The 22,786-nt window shown below is 34.9% G+C and overlaps 1 protein-coding gene across 1 annotated transcript in view; it reads left to right on the forward strand.

Moving 5' to 3' along the window:
* Positions 1 to 22,786, forward strand: part of IL1RAPL2 (interleukin 1 receptor accessory protein like 2) — a gene marked incomplete at both ends in the record, with an annotated part of 1,067,560 nt that overhangs the window by 779,053 nt on the left and 265,721 nt on the right. The window contains one exon of the mRNA XM_082681729.1: positions 1,313 to 1,387. Within this exon, the coding sequence (XP_082537855.1) occupies positions 1,313 to 1,387 (75 nt within the window). The remainder of the gene's footprint in view (positions 1 to 1,312; positions 1,388 to 22,786) is intronic.

Below are 22,786 nucleotides of genomic sequence, written 5' to 3' on the forward strand. Positions count from 1 at the left end.
AAGATAAAGCTAATGTTATGTAAAGCTCTTTCCTGGTGCATTTTTTGTTATCAACAATTATTTTGGGAATATCACCAAATTTGTATATTTCCCTAACTTTTCCTATCATGTGATCAACTTTTGTTTCTCTCTTTCTCTTCTAAATATCTTTGCAAATATGAGATGAACTTCTCTCAGGTCGGCACAGAATTCCTAAACCACTCAATTAACAATGGGTTAATGATTATCTCTTTCATACCCAGCTATATTCTATGTCTCTTGTGAATTACAAAGACTTATAAAACATTTCCCTTTGATAGGTAAGAGTCTAGTTGGATAGTTGAAGTAAGGCATAAATACGGGAACAAGTAAAAGGAACTCAGGGTATAAATAATAGCTTCATATAAGGTTTGTCATAAAGCATTTTATGTCTGTGTGTGCCAAGTCCTGACATTTCTTTCTTCTAGGTGCCTCTCTAAGTTCTACCTCTATTCCTCGATTTGTGTTATTAATTTTTCTTGCATTTCTTTTTCCTTACTCTGCCTTTCCAAATCTTCTCCATTCCTTGAGGTCTGTGTGGAGACTCATTTCCTTCATAAAACTTTGCCCGACCCTGACAACAAATACTGACCTCTCCTTTCTCCATTCCTTTACCACATATAGCCTTAGAGATGAAATGCTACAATTTTATTTTTACTAAATTGTATTCTTTGTTCATCTCTTTACTTTCATGTGCTAATTCTGTGTTCATAGTCCTAGAAGACAAAGATAAAGATTTTACTTCTTTTCCCTTAGCACTTAGCATAAGACTTAGTGGACAAAAGATGCTCAATCAGTATTTTTGATCATTTATCCTAATGAAGGTACCAGTGTTTTATCATATTGTTTTAGAGATTGAGGTGGGGAGTGAGGGATGATTCAGAGGTATAGAAGGTTCAGTCCACCATAAATGTCCATTAGGGTTATATTTCATTAAGAATATTTAGTACCACAAAGTGCGTATGAAGATTTAATATTTATATGATTATACTCTTAAAATCTGTATTTCTTTACACTCACAAGCTTATAAAACCACTCAAAATAGACCATTCGTTTGATCTTGTTGGAAAGTGTAGCTGTCAAAGTGGCATATTCACAGTGAATCAATGGTGCTCTAAATGTGTTGGGAAGTGGAGATTGTATGGATAGAGTAACAGCTCAAGTAGGAACACTGTCTAATAAATGTTTACGTACTGTCAAGTTTACAAACTTTAAATATCATACACGATAGAATCTTTCTCATCCTGTAATTTATCTCAATTTTTCCATTACCTTCTTTCATTTTCTCTTCTAGCTTTACTCACAGACAAACCTCCCAAGCCATTGTTCCCCATGGAGAATCAGCCAAGTGTTATAGATGTCCAGCTGGGTAAGTCTCCTTCTGGGAATAATAGGTCCTAAACTTCCTCTCTGTTAACAGATGGGGAAAATTGCATGAACCAGGAAAGGTTTATTGCTACTGTTATTACATGCAAATCAATTTGTGTCTGCTCATTTATAACCCTGGAGTTCATTGCAATAGCAGTTTAAGGAAATGAGTTTGTATTGCATCAAGGAATGGTAATACTAAGTGGTTACACTGGGTATTAAGTGTGCTGTAGGACAGAGCTTTTTAAATCTGTGATTGATAGATTCCTGGGTGTCGTGAATTGGTGATTGGTACAGAAAACTTTTCATGCTTGTCAGTCCCAAATTTTTATTTAGAGAGCACTAACTCCTGGAGAACAAGCCCTTTTTTAAAATAAAAGAGCCCCTCAGTACAGACTTTAAAACGATCTGATGATATTATTTCCAATGGCACAATCCAGGGCTATTTAAAACGTATTTTTAGGTTGAGATCCTAAATATTTATGAATCATCTGGAGTAGGAAAATATAACAAGTTGATTCATGGGTGCTAGTGCCTTTTTACAGATTCAAAGTCACAAGGTGTTGAGCCTCCTGCCACTAAACCTTATGTTTCAAGAAATTTAAGCTTGAAATTCAGAGGCTTGCTAGGGTCTCTTTCAAACCACGGCCTTTACTCTAAACTATATTCTTTAACATCTGTGAGCTTTCATCTATCTTGGGTTTTATTCTATTCTTCAGTTCTAATAATTTCTTCAATTCTAAACAAGAGAACTGGGTAAATATGCTGGTAACATATTAGTCGTACTTTGGGCATATGACATTGAAATATGTGACCAGTGGTACCTACCAATTATATAGCTAGGGAAGATGAATTGGCCCCAATATTTCAGTCACTTCGGAAGTTTTTGACTCAACTTTTGATCTTTCCAATCCAACTTAGATTGTTAGAGACTTATTTCTATCTTAAAAATAGGTGAGAGAAAATTACATTCCTAAGAGCTTGTTCATTTTTTAAGAATGAAATATAACACATTATAGTTAATGCAGCCTAGCAGTATGAGTACCAGAGTTAAGTATTTTAAAACAAAAAGAAAATAATAAACATGTTATTAAGAGTGGGATGGTGAATATTTTGTTGATAATGTTGAAGATTAGACTATGGCTCTCTCCCCACCACTTGTATATTATTTTGCAGAGTCATCATATTTTGTTAAAGCCAAATCTAGATGTGCAGACACACTCCTTCAGTAAGTTTTATATACTCACATCTTTCCATCCACACTGATATAAAATACCTCAAGGGTACTCTGGTTTGCCAGGGGTTACATGAAGCCATAAGATGATCTTGTATCATTTGTTGAAGATTCAAGTGAATAAGTTATTTCTATATGAAAACATAAACTAAAGAGTAGCAAGCAAAATTCACGCAACTATTTCAATTAAAACATGACTAAATTTTGTGTTTGTGGCCCCTAGGGGGATACTTCTTCATTCTCCTCTGCCATTAAGCAAACTTCAACAGAAAAGTTTGAGGAGTGTTGCTCTAAAGGAAGGAGGGAGACCCTTGTAGGAAGTAAATTTCATTCAGATTCACTGGGTGTCACACTTGTCTGTTGTATTCAGGACATCTCTAAGATGTGTACTTTTTATAAATATGTATTCCAACACAGGTATGTATACCAAAATAATTCACCAACACCACCCTGTAAAATCATTAAAGTAATTTGCCTCCAATTTACGTTAGATGCAAGGCTGAACTTTTCAGTTTTTAGTTTGTTACACAATTTGGAAACAACTTTATTGACAGAAAAATGGAGACCTGCCCATTTTTCATTCCAGAAAGGCTGTTTCTCCAAGATGCTAAATCGACCATGTAATTCAGAGAAAGAAAAACAAAATCACTTAAACAAGATCTTTGGCATTTCAAGGAGCACATGACTGGTTAATTTTAAGTGATTTTTAACTTTTCCACAGATTTATTTAGTACTGTTTATTCACAACTGGAAATCATTTTGTAATTTACTCATGCTTCAATAGTAAGGTGATGTTAGAAGCACTATAAATGCCAGAGAGCTCTTCAGTGTTGGTGGGGGCTCTGCAGTCAGAATGATGAGGGCTTAGAAACCCTAGGCATAAAAATGAGCTAGAGAAAGATAACTGTGGTGATTGGACATCCCTGTCTATATCTTGAAAACTTTTAGAATTAACTAAGATCTCAAAACTTCTAGAAATTATTTTCCTTCATTTTTTAAAGTTTACCTAGCACATGCAGTTTTACACATCCTTAAACTAGAACTAAAATTAGAACTACCCAAAATACAACAATCCAATCTAAATGGCTAAGCACATTACCAAGTTCAGTTTTGTCAAATCCCAATATTTGAAAATTTGGGATAGCATTGTAGTGGATTAAAGTTAGCCCCAGATTTTCGCCTATTCCTACCATTTAACATAGTTTCTCATCCCCCTCCCCTTGAATCTGGTTGGCCTAGGATATACTTGACCAATAGAGTATGGCAGAAATGATATTCTGAGATGTTGGAGGTTGGGTCAAAAGGAATCTTGTAACTTCTCTTTGGATCTCTTGGTCTGGTCTGAAACTACCATGCTGTGAGAAACTCAAGACACATGTAGAGACCCTAGAGGTTGAGATGCCATGTGGAGAAAGAAAGGCCAATAAAACACCAAGGCACCAGACATGTGAGTGTATGAACCCATATTGGAAGTGGATCCTCCAGTCCCAGATGCCCTGACCTATGCCATGTAGTTCAGAGATAAACTACTGAGCTGAACTCTTCTTAGATTTCTGACCCAAAAAGTCATAATCAACCAAAAAAAAAGGTTATCACTAGTCACTAAGCTAGGTATAGTTGGTTAAACAATAGATACCTGGAACAAACATTAATTAATTTTCTCTAGAACATTTTGAAGTCCACTTTACCCATGAACAAGAGTCTCATGCAGGCATTTTATGCAAAGTTAGAAATATTGTAGGAAATATTTGAGTATCAGCTTCAAGATAGTTTTAGAAAGCATGATCTAGAATTATTATTTATGTGTTTGTTTGAGGGCTGCACTCAGTTAACAGTTCTGCACATTTGTAAAGGCAATCCAGTAAATGAAAATTTTCAGTCCAGATGAACACTTTTTAGTGCATGGAGTTGGCATCAGTACAGATATTTTGTTGTGTCTCTAGAGGAAAATAAACATCTTGACTTTCTCTCTCCTATAGTGTAATCCATTACTCATCCACAAGGTTATAGAAATTTACATATTTTTGCTGACATAGTGATGACAGTTTGGTTGTTGCTAAATTTTGTTCACACTATAATGCTGAAAGAAGATTAATCTTAACAAATAACTATATATGTTGAGATGATAAACATGTTCTTAACAAAATAATATTAAAATTACTGCTCTCACAAAGCAAGTCTATTCAGCTAAAGCTGCCTGTGGTAATGTATGAAATATAAAGATAAAAGCAATGTATAAAACACACACACAAATCCAGTTTGGCCTTATTACCTTCCATTTATTTTCTCCCTCTGAAAGTAGAAAAAATAACACTGCATCACAGTATATTAATTTATATTGTACTTTAATACAAAATTATTAAAGCATCATAGTGATATCTGCCCCACTTGAAATGTATTGATGCTAGGTAGACCCTCTTTTGGTTACTGTTTCTTTTATAGAACACAAACGCATGCTTTACAAACTGTTACAGACGCCTAGAAACTTTGAAAAAGCTATGAACAAATGTGGGTGAAAAGATTTGAGATCTGACATTTCATTTCAGTTAACGGTGAATTAGGAAATGTGCCCTGTTCCTCTCATTGATGATGATAACTATTTTCCTGGGAGTTCCTAAGACTTAAACTACCAGTCAGTGTTATGCATAAAATAAATATACCAGGAAGAAATAGAAAACATGAACAGACCAAACACAAGCACTGAAATTGAAACTGTGATTAAAAATCTTCCAACAAACAAAAGCCCAGGGCCACATGGCTTCACAGGCGAATTCTATCAAACACTTAGAGAAGAACTAACACCTATCCTTCACAAACTCTTCCAAAATATAACAGAGGGAGGAACACTCCCAAACTCATTCTACGAGGCCACCATCATCCTAATACCAAAACCACAAAGAAAGAAAACTACAGGTCAATACAACTGACGAACATAGATGCAAAACCCCTCAAAAAAATACTAGCAAACAGAATCGAATAGCACATTAAAAGGATCATACACCGTGATCAAGTGGGGCTTATCCCAGGAATGCAAGGACTCTTCAATATATGCAAATCAATAAACGTGATAAGCCATAGTAACAAATTGAAGGAGAAAAACCATATGATCTTCTCAAGAGATGCAGAAAAAGCTTTTGACAAAATTCAACACCCATTTTTGATAAAAACCCTCCAGAAAGTAGGCATAGAGGGAACTTACCTCAACATAATAAAGGCCATATATGACAAACCCACAGCCAACATTGTTCTCAATGGTGAAAAACTGAAACCATTTCCTCTAAGATCAGGAACAAGACCAGGTTGTCCACTCTCATCACTATTATTCAACATAGTTTTGGAAGTTTTAGCCACAGTAATCAGAGAAGAAAAAGAAATAAAAGGAATGCAAACCAGAAAAGGAGAGGTAAAGCTCTCACTGTTTGCAGGAGACATGATACTATACATAGAGAATCCTAAAGATGCTACCAGAAAACTACTAGAGCTAAACAATGAATTTGGTAAAATAGCAGGATACAGAATTAATGCACAGAAATCTCTTGCATTCCTATTCACTAATGATGCAAAATATGAAAGAGAAATTAAGGAAACATTCCCATTTATCATTGCAACAAAAATAATAAAATAACTAGGAATCAACCTACCTAAGGAGACAAAAGACCTGTATGCAGAAAACTATAAGACACTGATGAAAGAAATCAAAGATGATACAAACAGATGGAGAGATATACCACGTTCTTGGATTGGAAGAATCAACATTGTGAAAATGACTATACTACCCAAAGCAATCTTCAGATTCAGTGCAATCCCTATTAAACTATTAAGGGCATTTTTCACAGAACTAGACCAAATAATTTTACAATTTGTATGGAAACATAAAGGACCCTGAATAGCCAAAGCAATCTTGAGAAAGAAAAACGGAGCTGGAGGAATCAGGCTCCCTGACTTCAGACTATATTACAAATCTACAGTCATCAAGATGGTATGGTACTGGCGCAAAAACAGAAATACACATCAGTGGGACAGGATAGGAAGCCCAAAGATAAACCCACACACATATGGTCACCTTATCTTTGACAAAGGAGGCAAGAATGTACAATGGAGAAAAGACAGCCTCTTTAATATGTGGTGCTGGGAAAATTGGACAGCTACATGTAAAAGAATGAAATTAGAAAACTTCCTAACACCATACACAAAAATAAACTCAAAATGGATTAAAGATCTAAATGTAAGGCCAGACACTATAAAACTCTTAGAGGAAAACATAGGCAGAACACACTATGACATAAATCACAGCAAGATCCTTTTTATCCACCTCCTAGAGAAATGGAAATAAAAACAAAAATAAACAAATGGGACCTAATGAACCTTAAAAGCTTTTGCACAGCGAACAAAAACATAAACAAGAGGGAAAGACAACCCTCAGAATGGGAGAAAATATTTGCAAATGAAGCAACTGACAGAGAATTATTCTCCAAAATATACAAACAGCTAACGCAGTTCAATATCAAAAAAACAAACAACGCAATCCAAAAATGGGTGGAAGACCTAAACAGACATTTCTCCACAGAAGATATACAGATTGCCAACAAACACATGAAAGGATGATCAACATCACTAATCTTTAGAGAAATGCAAATCAAAACTACAATGAGATATCAGCTCACGCTGGTCAGAATGGCTATCATCAGAAAATCTACTAACAATAAATGCTGGAGAGGGCGTGGAGAAAAGGGAACCCTCTTGCACTGCTGGTGGGAATGTAAATTGATACAGCCACTATGGAGAAGAGTATGGAAGTTCCTTAAAAAAACTCAAAATAGAACTACCATTTGGCCCAGCAATCCCACTAGTGGACATATACCCTGAGAAAACCATAATTCAGAAGGAGACATGTACCACAATATTCATTGCAGCACTATCTACAATAGCCAGGACATGGAAGCAACCTACGTGTCCATCAACAGATGAATGGATAAAGAAGATGTGTCACATATATACAATGGAATATTACTCAGCCATAAAAAGCAACAAAATTGAGTGAGAGAGAGGCATGGACATATGTACACTACCAAACGTAAGGTAGGTAGCTAGTGGGAAGCAGCTGCATAGCACAGGGAGATCAGCTCGGTGCTTTGTGACCACCTAGAGGGGTGGGATAGGGAGGGTGGGAGGGAGGGAGACGCAAGAGGGAAGAGATATGGGAACATATGTATAACTGATTCACTTTGTTACAAAGCAGAAACTAACACACCATTGTAAAGCAATTATACTCCAATAAAGATGTAAAAAAAAAATTGAGTTATTTGTAGTGAGGTGGATGGACCTAGAGTCTGTCATACAGAGTGAAGTAAGTCAGAAAGAGAAAAACAAATACAGTATGCTAACACATATATATGGAATAAAAAAAAAAGCTTTTGATGGACCTAGGAGCAGGACAGGAATAAAGACACAGACGTATACAATGGACTTGAGGACACGGGGTGGGGAGGAGAAGCTGTGACGAAGTGAGAGAGTAGCATTGACATATATACACTGCCGAATGTAAAATAGATAGCTAGTGGGAAGCAGCTACATTGCACAGGGAGATCATCTCCATGCTTTGTGACCACATAGAGGGGTGGGATAGGGAGGCTCAAGAGGGAGGGGATATGGGAATATACGTATACATATAGCTGATTCACTTTGTTTTACAGCAGAAACTAACACAACACTGTAAAGGAATTATACTCCAATAAAGATGTAAAAAAAAATAGAATAGTTTTGAGGATTGTGGCAAGTGAAAGCAATTTCAGGCAAATGTAAATGGATTACCAAAGGTGGATTTAGAATAAGTGTCTTCACACTTTTTGTAAAAGCCTAGATAGTAAATATTTTAGGCTTTGTGTGCTATATGTTCTTCACTATAAGTATCATGTAGTGTGAAAGTAGCACAGATATTTATATGAGCATGACTGAGTCCTCATAAAACTTTATTTATGAGAACTAGGATTTCAATGTTACATACATAATTTTCATATGTCATGAAATATTATTCTTCCTTCAATTTGTTTGCAAATATTTGAAAAATGTAAAAATCATAGCATGTGGACCATACCAAAACAGAAGTTGGGCCCGCTGTGTCCCCGGGGTTGCAGCTTACTGGTCCCTGGTGTAGAAGCAAAAAAGTACTAGGCGCCTCAGATGCTGAACATCAACTTCATGTTGAGTAAAAGTGTTTACTCACTAATTGTTAATATGGTTATTTACATTACCCTGAGGATTTTAAATGAAAATAATTCTTGTGGATAACCTTGGATCATTATGCTCATGACGACCATAAGATATTTGCTAAAGTATGTAAATTAGTAAATTGCAACTCGCTAGTGCTGTTTCCTATGTTGGTTCTAAAAATTAAGCAAAGACTATTGTTTTGATAATAAACCTCAGGGTATAGAAAAAATAAATATAAACACTGTTTATTTTCTTTTTCTGTGTTAAAGAGTCAAAAAGGAGGACTGTGGGCCTCAGTCATATAAGAAAAACTCAGACCAGTGGAATAGTTCTAAGCTAATTGAATACCAGATGAATCTGATCCAGTATGAAAGAGTCTCTTTATTTCTCTTCTATTCTCATTCAGAATTTGTTTTATTTTTATAGGCTGTTTAAATTCATACTTAATGACTGTGTTATGTGCTACTGGCTCAAAAACTTTCTCTGTGTGTATAAGGAGTTTTAATCTTCATCAGAAATCAATGTCACCATCAGTTTCTACTTAAAATTATATTAGGTCCCCTAAGAGACCACTGTATACTACAAGAGAATAAGGGAAAATATAATATTTAATGCAATACTCAGGACTACAAGGCAAAAAAATAACTAATTGAACCCTAATTTAGGAAATTAGCTGTTTAGCCAAATCAATCTTATTTTTAAACTCAGTATACATAAAAACATTTTTTGCATTCTTAGTTGATGCCAAACACTGTGTTAGAACCTGGGGATATAGAGGTTAACAAAATGAGGGCCTTGGCCTTAAGGTGTTTCTCAGTCTAGTGGGGAAGAGAGATGTGTAAGCAGAATTACAATGCAATATGATAACGGCCAAAACAGAGATAACGGCCAAAACAGAGATGGGAAAAGGGAGAGTGACATTTTTGTGGCAAGACCTCATAAATTAACAGTTCTATACTCTTTGACTTTCACTCAATATAATGACAAATCTCTGTAACCTCAATCCAAGTATTAAATTTATGTGAAAATAATTAAAAATTGCCAAGGTATAACCTTTTATAATAATAAATTATCTACCATTTCTTCAATATGGTAAATACTAAAAATGGAAACTTATGATATCCCTGAGTCTCTTCAGTTTAGCAAAATTAGCCAACTATTTCTAAAGTTGTCATAGAACAAATAATCCAAAGCAGGTCACCAACAAATTGAGCTAAAGTGTCAAGCCATAATTAATATCAATATAAATAGCAATACATGATTATTCCATAAGCTCGAATCATGTATGTGTCGTGTATATAATGGTGGTAGCAAGGGATTTATTTAATTATTTTTGTTTTTGTATACCCCTCCTATGCTTTTAACTTCAAATAACTCCTTAAAACCTTCACTTAATTTAATCTTGAATAAGTGAAGACTTTGGAGAGGAAGAAGAAGGGTATCATGAGTTCACTCAGCATTCTTGGCACACATAATTGGAGCTGGTTCATGGCAGCATTCACTGTCCCTTGTAGATATTCTAGGGTTAGTGAGCTGTTTCCAAAAGATCTATTTTTTGCAGGATAACATGTACAAGCTTAGCCTGGGGCTACACCAAACTGCAAACTATTCTATTCCCCAGATTGTACAACGTGTGCATTATTTACAGCTTTGGAAATTCTGAGCCAAGCCTTTTCCCTAAGAGTTGGCTGCCATATTAATGCTTGAGATTGAATCTGGTTTACTTACTTTGTCTAAGTTTGTATAACTTAATAGCACAGGGCGATCAGCTCAGTGCTTTGTGACCGCCTGGAGGGGTGGGATAGGGAGGGGGGGAGGGAGGGAGACGCAAGAGGGAAGAGATTTAGGAACATATGTATATGTATAACTGATTCACTTTGTTATAAAGCAGAAACTAACACACCATTGTAAAGCAATTATACTCCAAAAAAGATGTAAAAAAAAAATCATACTTGTTTTGAGGCACTTGACAATGAAAAGAAAAAAGTTAACACTTAAGATTTATCTGTAATGTAATGAGTTAATTATGAACATCTTAGGAATAACATGATTGTTGACCAGACCTCTATTCCATATATTGCTATTTGGGGGCATTGCTGAAGTTTATGGCTCATTGAGATAATTAATATAAGCTTGAGGGTGCTTCATCACACTTTCACTAATGCCAATACAATGATTTTATACATATCAAAGCAAAATTTGAGAATTTACTATGTATAGACACTGCAATAGGCATGTGTACATACACTGTCTTATTTATTCCTCACAAGAGCCCAAAGTAGTAGTAGGTACTGTTGAACCATTTTGCAGATGAGGAAACTTGGCCTCAGACAGATGAAATAATTTTCCTGAGGTTACATATTTAGTAAGTGGTAAAAATGGGATTTCGATCAGATTTGTCTGACTCCAAAGTTTGCGTTATTTTTATTGCAGCATACTGAGTATGGTAACTTTATCTAGGCCCAAAATTATATCCTCAAAAAAGCTATCAGGCCAATAGAGACATTTTAATAATAATAACAACAACAATAATAATTGTATTATATGTATTATAACTACATGTGAAATAGTAATTATTTAGCAATAGCTCTACTAGTAATAATTATTATTGTTATAATAATATTTAGTATGATTATTTAATAATAGCTCTACTACTACTACTAGTTTTTATTGCCAGTAGTAGTTGTTGCAGTGGTAGTAGTAGTAGCAGTAATGATAGTAGAGCTATCATTTATTGCTTGCTTACTGCATACTGACACTATATTAATACTTTATATGAGCTATCTCATTTAATCCTCCCAATGACTTTGTGGAATGGATGCAACTATTTGTCCCATTTTTAAGAGAATCATTAAGATATTATTCATACACCATACAACTGATCTACTTAAATCATACATTTCAATTATTCCTAATATATTCAAAATTGGGCAACCCTCACCACAATCAATTTCAGAACATTTCAACATCCCCCAAAGAAACTCCAAACCCATTAGCAGTCACTTCTCAGTCCCGCACCTTCACCCCCACCACCATCTCTACGCAACCACTAATCAATTTTCTTTGTCTATAAATTTGCCTATTCTGGACATTTAATATAAATGAAATCATACAACATGTGGTCTTTTGTGATTGGCTTCTTATACTTAGTATATTGTGCTCAAGGTTCAAACATGTTGTAGCTTATATAAGTACTTCACCCCTTTTTAACTGCCAAATAATATTCCATTGTATGGATATACCACATATTATTTATCCATATATCAATTTAAGGACATTTTTATTGTTTCTACTCTTTGGCTATTATAAAGAATGCTTCTATAAATGTTAGTGTACACATTTTTGTATGGATATATGTTATCATTTCTCTTGGGTTATCATTTCTACCTAGGAATAGAACTGTTGGATCACTGGTTACTCTATATTTAAACTTTTAAGGAACTGCCAGATTTTTCCCAAAGCAACTACACCATTTTACATTCTCAGTAGAAATACACAAGCATTCCAATTTATTCACATCCTCACCAACACTTGTTCTTTTCCATTCTTTTGATAATAGTTATCCTAGTAGGTATTTAGTGGTATCTCATTTTGGTTTTGATTTACACTTCTGTAATGGTTAATTATGTTAAATATCTTTTTTGCGTGTTTATTTGCCATTTGTATATCTTTGGAGAAATGTCTATGGATCATTTTTAAAATGAGAAAATTTGGCTCAGAGAGGTCATATAACTTACCCAAGTTAGTAAGCAGTTTATAAATAGTGAGGCCTAAGTAAATTGACACTCTTAACACTTACCCATAATGTCCATTAACGTTAGTACTGTTGTTTACTCAGTCTCTTTGCATTGGGGGCTTAGTTCTGTTCCCATTTTAAAATGGATTTTGGACAGAAGTCGAGTGATCCTATAAGTTAAAAGAGTATCCTGTGTGAATTAATTCAGTGGGAGAATAGGAATGAGTAAGAGAAATTATTTTGAGTTATTGACCTTTGTAACGCATGCCAAAACACATTTTCAAATGGCAAACTAATTCAGAACCTGCAGGCATACCTGAAAACAGGCTATGAAACACAAGGCAGTATGGCAAAACTTTCCAAAGGGATGTACACTTAAGTGACCAGGAAGCTGCATGTATGCTTCATCATCTGAACAAATACCAAGAAATTCATCTGTGTCACTCAATAATAGGAGGGATAGATTAGAGACTAAAAAATACGTTAGGGGGCTTCCCTTGTGGTGCAGTGGTTGAGAGTCTGCCTGCCGATGTAGAGAAGACGGGTTTGTGTCCCGGTCCGGGAAGATCCCACATGCCGCGAAGCGGCTGGGCCCGTGAGCCATGGCTGCTGAGCCTGCGCGTCCGGAGCCTGTGCTCCGCAATGGGAGAGGCCACAGCAGTGAGAGGCCAGTGTACTGCAAAAAAAAAAAAAAAAAGAAAAAAAAAGAAAAAAAAAAGTAGAGAGTTTCCTAACTTTTTTTTTTTTTTTTTGCAGTACGCGGGCCTCTCACAGTTATGGCCTCTCCCGTGCGGAGCACAGGCTCCGGACGCGCAGGCTCAGCAGCCATGGCTCACGGGCCCAGCCGCTTCGCGGCATGTGGGATCTTCCCGGACCGGGACACGAACACCGTCTTCTCTACATCGGCAGGCAGACTCTCAACCACTGTGCCACCAGGGGAGCCCAGAAACTCTCTACTTCTGGAACTTATTAGGAATATGTGTCAACTAAGGACACTATTCCCTAATAGCATGTTTTGTCTTTATTAATATCAATACCATCAGCTTTATAATTCTTTTCAGCAGTTCTGTCCTCTAACCCATTTTAACAAGTGGATAGTGTATGCTTTTTTAAATATCTGGAAAGGGAAAAAATAAAGCTACCTCTTTTGACTATGTCTTAACATCCAACATGAACAGGGGGGAAAAAAGAATAATTTAGACACCCCTTCCAACTCAAATAGCTTATTTTATGTAAATAAAAGTGGATTTTATATTATAGGTAAACTTGTAGAAAATTGAGGGAAATATCACCTGGCTGGTTCACACATAAATGACTTTTAAGTGTCTTCAGAATTGAGGTGGAAGTGTGGCTTTGCATCATTTAAATAAGTCCCTTAATTATTTTATACACTTCATTTGTACAGATCTGGCTTAAGCTTTGGAAGATCTTTTACTTCTTTAGAAATAGGTTTTTTTTTTTCAGAAATCACATAGAGATATCAGGAGTGTTATATAAATATATGGTTTTGTTAATAGGCACATGTGCTGCTGTTAATTAGAGAACACCCGAAATTTTCCCACTTTCCTTCCCATCCTTACCCTAATTATCTCCTACACTGTTATGGTGGACAACCGTAGATCAGACTCAACACAAAATAAGGGCCAGGCAAGAGATCTGGAGGAAAAACTCAGAGGTTTCTGAAGACAGAGCTGACAGTCTAGAGTCAAGGTAACAACCTGAAGTCTGGAAGTTTACAGCAAGGTGGTGAGCAAATAGGTCAGGTCAAAGAACACACCAATCTTGGGCTCCTAGCAAGGTGAGAAAGTCAAAGGCTGAGAAGCCATCCAAAATCAAGCAACACATGGATACTGAAAAATCAAAAACAGTGGCATTAGACCTGTAAGAGTTGGCACTTGTTTCCCATAAGAGAAAGGTATTGTCACTGGGCATGGTCCCTAAAAAGGAAGTTGGAAAGAACTGGGGCTTAAAGTAATGCAGAGGAGGATCCACCTGACAGTTAGGAGCAGTTTATGAACACAGGGGTGAGAAAGGGAGCTCCATCAAAAAGAGTGAAAGGCAAACTTAGCCTGAGACCAGTTCTGATAGAAATAGTCTAGTCTTTGCCAATACCTGAATTTTTAAAATTGAATTAATAGTATATGCATCATGTCCAAAAATACATTTTAGTTTTGTTTACAAATGCAGTATCAACCCCAGAGCTTCCATATATTGATATTTTGCATATGCTTTATACATTTGTTTTCCATGAACAGCAGCTTTGGTCCACTGAGGGCCTATAACAGGTAGTTTGTTTCCTTCATTGCAAATGTGTTGGGAGTCCTCCCATTGCTATAATGATGATTTTCCATTTAATAGCTAAGCTGTTTGATAAGATTTTTACTTGGTGAGATGATAACCATGGTGTGTCTCAAGGCTGATTGTGATGATGAGTCAGCAGAGGAACAGAAAAAAGGTGAACATTTGGAGTGAGACCCTGCCATAGAGGAGAGGAATTTTGGTTAAGGCTCAAACTGAAAAACCCTTATCTCAATTATGGGAAAATATTAAGTTCTTTAGAGAGGAAAGAATTGTGATAATTTTAGATAAGAGAATTACAGAAGGGAAAAATTATTTTTTTAACTTTTTAATTTATTTTGGAATAGAGCTGATTAACAATGTTGTGATAGTTTCAGGTGCACAACAAAGGGACCCAGCCATACAGGTGCATGTGTCCATTCTGCCCCAGACTCCCCTCCCACCCAGGCTGCCACATAACACTGAGCAGAGTTCCTTATGGGGAAAAGATTAATTTTAATACTTATATCTCATATTTATGCAGTATACTTCTCTAAGTAACTCAAAGTTTTTGTCAGGTACTATTTACTTAATTTCTTTAATATTTTTGGAAAATAGGATGAGTCATTATTAACCATTGGCGTGTTGAGATTAAAGTTCTTTGTGACACCCACAGGCATTTTAACTAAACATACTAGTGAGGAATTAGCTGGACCAGTAATAAATGAATAAATGTTCATTTATTCATTAAATAAATGATTATTAGCCTGACCAATTATCAGGCAGCTCAGAATTACTGTTGACTCTGCTATTATATATGTACAATTGTATAGCAAGGATGATCTATGTACTCACTTCTGGATGTTTTACTACTTTCTATCTCACTCTAGTAATTAGCTTTATTAACCTAGTAACAGCTGTTCTCATGAGTGACCACTTAGTATATCAGACTAGTAGGTCTTAAACTTTGAAGATTGGTAGCCTGTGTTTGCATTTACTCTTTGGCTCTATGTGTTGATTCTTGGTATTTTAGTTTTTATATTCTTCTGATATGCAAAGTATTCTTAAAGAGGACAGGTAAAAAGCAAATAAAATGGTGATAGTAGTGGGTACATGTTAACATTTGCAAAGGACAAGAGGGAGACCCTGCCTTCATACAATGTGTAGAAATAGTTCAGTAAGAATGGAATTTCTCTTTGTCAAAGGCAAGTCCATGGTTCTATTAGTCCTCTAGGCTATTGTTTCTTTTAAACCTTCTATTTGACTTCTGTTATGTCTGTATATGCCACAGAATAATTCTATTAATCACCTTCAGTTGTCTTCTCCAAATGGATTGTTTTATTATATTTAATCTACTCTTATCAGCATCTTAATTACATCCCTTTATTTATAGCAGACGTAAACTTAGTACAATTTATTTCATTCTACAGATCTGGAAACCAGCATCACATCAAAAGTCACTGAACAAACAGACCAAGATCATTCAGTATAAAATGTCTCAAACTTTTCCCCTCTGTTTCAAAATGTCTCTTAATTTTTATCCTTTCTTTTCCCCTTTCCTCTATTCTAGGAAGAAGAGGTGCCATGAATTCTTTCCAAATTTAAATTGTCTATGCCTGCTCTTTATTCCACCCCTTCCCATGTCTTTTGTTACCCATGCATTATTCTTTCTTTCAACTGCATTTTAAACTCTGTCCCAAAGTAAATACACTAATTTTTCTCCCATCCTAAACAAAATATATATTAGAAAAAAAAACATTTTCTGTATCCTGCTTCTTCTTCTTCAAGATACACTGTTCTGTCTCTATTTTTCCTGTCCACACTCAATTGCTTGATACATAGACCATCTGTTTTACCATATATCATTCACTTCCCACCTTACTGAACCTGACTTCAATGCCACAATTCTGTTGAAGCTCACCTCTCAGTTATTTAATTAATTATCTTCTTATAATTAATTCTGCAGCCTCCTCTATTGCCTCTTCCATTTTAGGATCATTTTATACCTTTTGGCACCGTTGAATATGTTCTTTTCCAGTACCTTGCTTGGCACACAGTACATGTTTAGTGTGTGAAGAATACCTCCATTTTCTTCCAAATCTCCTGTTTACTCTTCTAGTTCTTAACCTAATTATCTTCTTGTTTATTCTCAATTTCTCTTTCTAATCTCTCTTCCTACAACTACTTCGTTAGTTGGTGTTAGTGGGAAATAGGATCAGTACAAGTTTAAACCATAAGGATAATTTTTAAATATTCACAAATTTACATTATGAGAACATGGGTTTGGCTAATATGTAGGCCTTTATTAAATAAGATAGAAGTGCCTGCTTTGGTTTATTTGGTAAGAAGGAATGTCTATTCTTAATTAATGAAAGCTTTAAGAAGGGACTCTCATTTTGAACTAGGATTATTAATAAGATTTCTCCAGTAACTAAGATATTAATTGAACACCCACTGTGTATAAGATCCTATGGAGACACACAGATGGCTAAATGTAGACATAGTTCCTATGGAGACTAGAATTTATCTGATGTGATTGAGATAAACAAACAATACAGAGTATGAGGTGACATCAGTAAGACAGTAGAATAGGAAGCTTCTGACCTTGTCCCTCTACAGAAACACCCACTTAACAACAATAAATGATCCAAAAAGCCTTTATGAAAACTCCAAAAATTAGATAGGAAGTCACATTACCCCAGACAAGCTCAAAGCCAAGAATAGTTACATTGAAAAAGTAAGAAAAATCACATTTCAACCATGTCACCTCCTCCCCCAAGCTGGCATAACCAGCAGTTGGAAGAAAAACCCAACTTACAGCTTCTCCCTTGGGAGGGAAAGAAAAGAGTAGAACATACATCCAGTGTTCCAGATTTTCAGGGGACTGAGCAAAGGACTGGTTCTGTCTCTCCTGACACAGGGTACTGATGGGGAATCAGCATGCCTGGGATGCCTAGGGGTCACAGAAATTTAAATAGAGCCAATTGGCTTGAGGCAGTACAAGACAGCTTACAGACAGATACCAGAGGGAGCAAGATACTACAGGCTCCAGAAAAAACAGTGAATATAGCTAGAGAAGATGCATTCCCAGAAGAGTTTTGAGAGGCTCTCAGAATATCTAGACAGCTTGATTAGTGAAGGCATTTCCCTGTGTGAAGATTTTCTATAAAGAGTGGGAGAGGTGGCTGTGTTTTAAAATGCATGGATAACAACACAAACTTTCAAGGCACACAAAGAAATAGGAAAATGTGGCCTAATTGAAGGAACAAAATAAATCTCCAGAAATCAACCCTAAAGAAATGGAGGAATATGGATTACCTGACAAAGAATTTAAAATAAGCCTCATGAATATGTTCAACAAGCTCAGAAAAATGATGCATGAACAAAGTGAAAATATCTACAAAGAATTAGAAAATTTAAAAAAACAAACAACCTAAATTTTAAAGCTGAAGTACACAAAAACTGAACTGAAAAGTTTGCTACAGAAGCTCCACAGTAGACATGATTAAGCAGAAGAAAAATCAGTGACCTCAAGACAGGTCACTTGAAATTATCCAATTAAAGGAGCAAAAGAAAAAAGAATGAGTAAACAAAGCCTGAGACTTATGGGATACCAGTAAGCAGATCAGTATATGCATTATGGGAGTCTCAGAAGGGGAAGAAAGAGAAAAAAAGGAGAAATTTTATTTGAAGAAATAATGGGAGAAACCCCCAAATCTTGGAAAGGTAGTGGACATCCAGATTCAAGAAGCCCAAAACATTCCAATAAAGATGAACACAGAGAGTCCACACCAAGACACATTATGAGTAAATTGTCAAAAATCAAAGACAAGGAAAGAATTTTGAAAGCTACAAGACAAAAGTGACTCATCATGTACAAGCGACACCCATAAGACTATAAGTGAATTTCTCAGCATAAACTTTGCAAGCCAGAAGAAAATGGAATGATATATTCAAAGTGCTAAAAGAAATAGAAAACTGCCAACCAAGTATACTATATCCAGCAAAACTGTCCTTCAAAAACAAAGGAGAGATAAAGACTTCCCCAGATTAACAAAAACTGAGGGAGTTTATTATCATTAGGCTTGCCTCATGGAAAATGCTGAAGGAAGTCCTTCAGGTTGAAATGAAAGGACACTAGGCAGCAACATGAAAACATATGAAAGTATAAAACTTGCTGGTAAAAGTAACTATACAGACATATACAGGAAACTGTAATACTGTAATGGTGGTGCATAAATATTTTTAATTATGGTATAGGAGTTAAAGGACAAAAGTATACAAATAAATATAACTATAAAATATGTTAATGGGTAACAATATAAAATATGTAATTTGTGACATCACTAAAACAGAATTTGGGGGGAAATGTAGAAGAGTAGTTTTTCTCATGAAATTGAAGTTAAGTTATTATCAACTAAAATATATTGTTAAAACTACAAGGTATTTTATGTCAGCCGCATGGTAACCCAAAATAAAATGCCTGTAGTATATGTATAAAAGATAAAGAAAAAAGAATCAAAGAATGTCACTACAAAAATAAAATCAGGAAAACACAGTGGAAGACAGCAACCAAAGAGGGATGAAAAAGCTGCAAAACAGACAGAAAACAACTAACAAAATGTCAAGAGTAAGTTTTGCACTATCACTAATTACTTCAAATCAAAATGAATAGATAAAAATAAAGCCAACTAACAAACAAACAAAAATCAAGAGAAAACTATTTGGTGTCTACAGGAGCCTCATTTAGATTTAAGGGCACACATAGGTAGAAAGTAAAAGAATGGAAATTATGTCCTATGCAATGTTAACCAAAAGAGAGAAGGGGTGGCCATACATAGAGCAAACAAAACAGAGACTTCAAGACAAAAACTGTCACAAGAGATTAAAAAAAGACATAAAGACATTATGTAATGACAAAAGGCTCAATTCACCAGGAATATAAAACAACTATAAACATATATGCACCCAATATCAGAGCACCCAAATATATAAAGCAATCATTGACAGAGGATTTCAAGAACCCCACTTTCAATAATGGATAGAATATCCAGACAGGTCAATAAGGAGACAGAGGACTTGGCCAATGTACTATAGACCAATGCATTTAACAGATATATACAGAACAATCCACCCAACATCGTCAGAATAACATTCTTCTGAAGCACACATAGGACATTTACCAGGATAAATCACATGGTAGGTCACAAAATAAGTCTTAACAAATTTTAGAAGATTGAAATCATACCAAGTATCTTTTTTGACAACAATGGAATGAAACTAGAAACAAATAGCAGGATGAAAATTGGAAAATTCATAAATATGTAGAAATTAAATAACACAATTTTTAACAACAAATGGGCAAAAGAAGAAATCAAAAGAGCAGTTTGAAAATATCTCAAGATAAACGAATTTAAAATACAATATACCAAAATTTAAAGGATGAAGCAAAAGCAGTATTGAGGGAAGTTTATAGTGATAAACACCTACATTAAAAAGAATAAAGTTTCAAAATTAAAAAAACCTAACTGTACACCTCAAATAACTAGAAAAAGAACAAATTAATCCCAAAATTAGTAGAAGGAAGGAAATAAGAATGATTAGAGGGGAAATTAATCAATTAAAGAATACAAAAACAATAGAAAATATCAACAAAACTAACAGTTTTTTTCTGAAAAAAACAAAATTGACAAACTAGATTAAGAAAAAATAAAGAAGATTCAAATAAGTAAAAAATTAAAGAAGAAAATACAACTGATTCCACAGAAATAAAAAGGATTATGAGATCACTATGAACAATTATCTACTAACAAATCGGATTACCTGGAAAAAAAGGATAAATTCCTAGGACCATACAACCTACCAAAACTGAATCATAAAGAATTAGAACACCTGAACAGACCTATAACTGTAAAGAGATTAAAGTAGTACCAAAAACTTTCCAACAAAGAAAAACCCAGGAGTAAGTGGCTTCACTGGAGAATTCTATCAAAAATTTATATAAAACTTAGTACCAATCTTTTCAAACTCTACCACAAATGTGAACTGGAGGGATCATTTCCAAACTCATTTTATGAGGACAGCATACCCTGATAACAAAGCTAGACAAGGGCACTACAAGAAAACAGAACTGCAGGCCAATATCCCTGATGAGTATGGATGCAAGAATGCTCAACAAGATATTAGCAAACTGAATTCAACATTGCATTAAAACGATCTTGCACCATGACCAAGTGGGATTTATCCCTGGGGTGAGAGGATGATTCAACATATGGAAGTCAATCAGTGTGATACACCACATTAACAGAAGAAAAGACAAATATCAATATCACAGGATTATCTCAATAGATGCAGAAAACCATTTGGCAAAATTCAACACTCTTTTATAATAAAAACAATGACTAAACTAGGAACAGAAGCAAATTACCTCAATATAATAAAGGCCATATTTCAAAATTCCACAGTTAACATTATCAATAGTAAAAAACTGAAAGATTTTCCTTTAAGATCAGAAACAAGTCAAGGATGCCATCTCTTGAAATTTCTATTTAATACAGTACTAGAAGTCCTAGCCAGAGAAATTAGGCAAGAGCAAGAAATTAAATTCATCCAAGTCAGAAATGAAGAAGTAAAATTTTCTCTGTTCATAGATGGTGTTATCTTGTATGTAGAAAACCTTAAAGATTCCAGAAAAATTCCTGTTATCTAATAAATGAATTCAGCAAAGTTGCAGGATATAAATCATTAAAAATTCTGTTGCATTTTTTATACACTAACAATGAGCAATCCAAGAAGGAAATTTTAAAAATCCTATTTATAGTAGCATTAAAAAGAATAAAATACTGAGGAATGAACTTAACTAAGAAGGTGAATTACTTGTACACTGAAGACTATAAAATATTGCTTAAAATATTGCTGAAAGAAATTAAAGAAGACACAAATAAATGGGAAAACACATCATGTTCATGGATAGGAAGACAATACTGTTAAAATGTCCTTATGACCCCAAACAATCTACAAATTCAAAGCGAAAAATTCCAATAGCATTTTCCACAGAAATAGTAAAAAACAATCCTAAAATTCAAATGGAACTACAATGGACCTAAATAGCCAGAACAATCTTGAGACAGAAGAACAAATCTGGAGGCCTCACACTTCCTGACTTCAAAACATATTATAAAACCACAGAAACCAAGCAAAGCAGCATTATACTGGCATGAGAATATACATATAGACCGATGGAATAGACTAGAAAACCCAGAAATAAACCCATACATGTGTGGTCAAATGATCTTACAAAAAGGTGTCAAGATCTCTCAATGGGAAAGGATAATCTCTTCAATAAATTTGTTGAGAAAAATGGATAGCCACATGCAAAAGAATAAAATTAGACCCTTTCTTTACACCATACACAAAAATCAACTCAGAGTGGATTAGAGACTTAAATGAAGGCCTAAAACTATACAACTCCTAGAAGAAAACATGGGGAAACCTTCAAAAGTTTGGTCTTGGTAATAATTTCTTGGATATGACACCAAAGGACAGGCAACAAAAGTAAAAATAGATGAGTGGGACACAACACACTAAAAAGTTTCTGCACATCAAAGGAAATAATCAGTAAAGAGGCAACCTACAGAATGGGAAAAAAATGTTTGCAAAACATTTCTGGTAAGGGATTAATACCCAAAAATATAAGGAACTCCTACAGTTCAGTAACAAGAAAACAAATTACCTGATTTTAAAAATTGACAAAAGAATTGAATAGTCATTTCTCCAAAGAAGACATACGAATGGTCAGCAGGTTTATGAAAAGATACTTAACATCACTAATAATTAAGAAAATACAAATCAAAACCCTAATGGGATATCACTGCACAGCTGTCAGGATGTGCATTAAAAACAATAAGCAAACAAAAAAACCCCAGAAAATAACGAGTACTGTT

Source organism: Grampus griseus (genome assembly GCF_964374135.1).
Source record: "Grampus griseus genome assembly, chromosome: X".
Lineage (NCBI taxonomy): Eukaryota > Metazoa > Chordata > Mammalia > Artiodactyla > Delphinidae > Grampus > Grampus griseus.